Source organism: Apaloderma vittatum, unplaced genomic scaffold, assembly GCF_000703405.1.
Source record: "Apaloderma vittatum isolate BGI_N311 unplaced genomic scaffold, ASM70340v1 scaffold35671, whole genome shotgun sequence".
NCBI lineage: Eukaryota > Metazoa > Chordata > Aves > Trogoniformes > Trogonidae > Apaloderma > Apaloderma vittatum.
The window spans coordinates 3254-6709 of record NW_009701410.1 but is presented as its reverse complement, the minus strand read 5'-3'; the positions used below and the strand labels follow the sequence as shown (position 1 = coordinate 6709).

General features: G+C 47.5%; 1 protein-coding gene across 1 annotated transcript in view; it reads left to right on the top strand.

Annotated features, from left to right (window-relative positions):
* LOC104281222 (transcription factor AP-2-beta-like) overlaps positions 1-3456 on the top strand; it is a gene marked incomplete at its 3' end in the record, with an annotated part of 6864 nt that overhangs the window by 440 nt on the left and 2968 nt on the right. The window contains exon 2 of the mRNA XM_009879133.1: positions 761-1219. Coding sequence (XP_009877435.1) covers positions 761-1219 — 459 coding nt within the window. The remainder of the gene's footprint in view (positions 1-760; positions 1220-3456) is intronic.

Genomic DNA, 3456 nt, shown 5'->3' with positions numbered 1-3456 from the left:
CACACACCCCAAACACTTTTCATTACAACGAACCCCCACCCCATTCTCCGGAATATAATATTGGAAAAGGAGACAAAAGACACTAGAAGTTGCTTGAAGAAATCATAGCGACTGGATTCGTCCAATACTGCTGTTTCTTTTTTACTTTTTTTTTTCTTTTTAATTATTTTTAAAGGGGTAGACTCTTTTGTGCAAAGAGCCCCGGTGACTTTTATTGTGTTTTTTTCACGTCCTTTTTCGCCCAACTTCGTACCTCGGAGTCCTCCGAGAAGTGCAACTTTCTTTTTGGTCTTTTCCACGTGAAGATGGGTTCGTGATTTTGAGTTTCAGGACTTCAGCAGAGGGAATAATGTTTAGAAACTAGGCAGGACAAGGGGTGGGTTGTTTTGAAGGACGGGTAGTTTGGGGATTCTTCTCTTTTTTTGTTTTATTTTTACCTTTGGTTTTATTTGGGGGGCTGCTGGAGGGGAAATTGTATTACTGGTCTGAAGTCACAGATCATACACGCATATGGAGCACTAGCCCTACATTTTTAATTATGAGATTTAGCATTTCTCTCTCACACACCCCTTCCCCCTTCTTGACAGTTACTAGGAATAGACACTATCTGGGTATGAAATGCTGGAACATTTCTAATCCGCAGCAGGGGGAACACTAGTTTACATCGTTTGATTTTATTTTGGGGTGGGTTTGTGCTCTTTTTGCTTTTTTTTTTTTAAAGGTCCTCTTTTTTGTTGTTTTTCTTTCATTCCCCTTGTAGGACCGGCATGATGGAGTGCCCAGCCACAGTTCCAGGCTGTCCCAGCTGGGATCCGTCTCCCAGGGACCCTACTCCAGCGCTCCTCCGCTCTCTCACACCCCATCCTCGGATTTCCAGCCGCCTTATTTCCCACCCCCCTACCAGCCTCTTCCTTATCACCAAAGCCAGGACCCTTACTCCCATGTCAATGACCCCTACTCCCTAAACCCCTTGCATCAACCCCAGCAGCACCCCTGGGGACAGAGGCAGAGGCAAGAGGTGGGATCAGAAACCGGGTCACTGCTGCCACAGCCTCGGGCCGCCCTGCCCCAGCTCTCGGGACTGGACCCCAGGCGGGACTACCACTCAGTAAGGAGGCCAGATGTCCTTCTGCACTCAGCTCACCATGGCCTTGACTCCGGCATGGGGGACAGCCTTTCTCTGCATGGCATCGGACACCCAGGGATGGAGGAGGTGCAGGTAAGGCACCGCATTTCTTTCTCTTTGGGCAATGCAAATGCCTTCCAGGCTTGGAACCCCCATGCCTCGGCAAGAAATTATCGGTGAGGGTTTTACAGCGGTGTTGGTGTCGGTTACCATCCTTTTTCTGCATTGGGATTATAATTGTGATGCTTCCTCGAATTTTTTTTTTTTTTTTGTCCCAAAAGAGAATTTATTTCATCGCTGTCGCGCACAGGCTCTGCCTTGTAAACCCTCCCCTACATGGCAAGCCAGGAGAGTGCAGGGGGAAGACAGACATGCTGCTCCAAATATTCCACGTGTTTCAAAAGCTGGCAGAGTTTAAGCCCGGCTTTCCGAATTCCAGTTATTTCCCATGCAATCTCAGTTTCCCCCTCCTCCCCTCGCCTCCAACCAATTTCCTGCAGTTCAGAGATTTTGATGAAACTGTCAAATTACTACATTTTTCATCCAGGAGGGAGGGTAAATATAAACAAAACCCAACCCAGAGGCAATAACCGGTGATCAGGAATAAGCTCCCCCTTTCTCCCCCCTCCCCCTTCTTTTTCTTTTTAAGTATAGCTGGTAGGGTAGCACTGATTTTAAATAGTTTTATTCCCCCTTTTGGGGAACAAAGAAGTTTCAGCGAGCTCAAACACATTATTTCCCAGCTTTCTTCCATCCCACGCGAAACTCCTCATCACGTGTTATTCCCTAAAAACAGAAAGGCCCTTAACAGCTTCGGTGCTGGGGTGGTTTACACCTTTCTGGAGCAGGGCATGACCAATCGGTGGGGAGTCCCGAGCTGGAGGCTGGAGCTTCCAGGGACCAGGTCCTTCATTATAATGTATTAGCCATGATTTGAGGGTTCCCTTCCATTGATTTGGTTGGTTGGTTGGTTTTTTTCCCAAAATGTATATATCACGTATATGTATATATATATTTAGACTCGGGTTAAATGAAGATATAGACCACTGGATGAGATAGGGACTTCAAAGTTGCAGAAAGGGGAAAAGAAAAGAGAATTGAGAAGGAAAAATAGAGCCATGAAAAAGCATTCTGATGAACATTAAGGGAATCAGCAGCAGAGAAGCTGGGGAGAGGGCGGGGGGCTGTATTGCGTTAGCTCAAGGCTTGTTTTAGGATTTCACTGCGAAATCTCTGAGCTTTGCTGTGGTGAGTTGCTTTAGAAATAGAAAGATTTTTCTGTTTGGATTTGCTCTTGCCTTCGAGCTCAGTGGCCGTCGGATCCCTGGTTTCTGCGGGTTTCCAAGCTGGTTTTGAGACCTGCGGGCAGCCCCTTGCCCCCGCGGGCGGGATGCATAGGTCTCATCTCGAATTCCTGGTTCAGACAAACTAGCTTGCAGGTCAAGGCGAGTTTTACCTCTGCGAATGCAGAAAGCAGATCGCTCTCCTTCCTCTCTCCAACCTATAGACGTTAAGTACTGTTTGTGCTCTGATATTTACACTTTCCCCAAAGAAAAGCCCGTAATTGTTGTGCCTTTGTGAGAAAGAAAGAGAGAGAAGAGGAAAGGAAAGATGTGAAAGAGGGAGAAGGAAAAGGTAAACGGGAGAAAAAAGCGAAAGGAGAAAGGAAAAGAATAAAAGAAAGGAAAAAGAGGAGAAGGAAATGAGGGAGAAGAAAGAGAGAAAGAGAGAAAGAGAGAAAGAGAGAAAGAAAGAAAGAAAGAAAGAAAGAGAGAGAGGTGGAGGAGAGAGTGAGAGAGACAGAAAAAGAAAGATCGAAAGAAGGAAGGGAAAGTCCTGCTCAGTTCACATAAAGCAGCTCCCCCTCCTTTTTCCAATAAAACACCCCTTCTGCAAGCAGGGTAGAGCACTCGCGGGAAGTGCCTCTGCCCCATGGCTCCGCTGAGCCCCGCGGCCACTAGCGACCAGCTCACCCGGCCGGAACGGGGATGGGATGAGCATGGGATGGGAATAGGGTAGGATGGGGGTGGCCCAGAACAGACGAAACCGTAGGCCAACGGGATAGGGATTCTTGTTTTGGGGTGCTGAGGCCGCGGGAAACGAAACAGATCCTTTATTTGTAAAAGTTGGGGCTCAGGCTGGGGGAGGAGAGGAAGAAGAAAGAAATCCATCCCAAGGAGAAACACGTGAAGGAAGAAGCGTGAAGGAAGAAGAAAGAATCCATCCCAAGGAGAAACACGTGAAGGAAGAAGCGTCCAACTGCAGGTTAACACAGGCAGGAGGGAAAGCAGCCCAGGAGTATCTCCTACAGTTCAGCATTTTCTATTCTA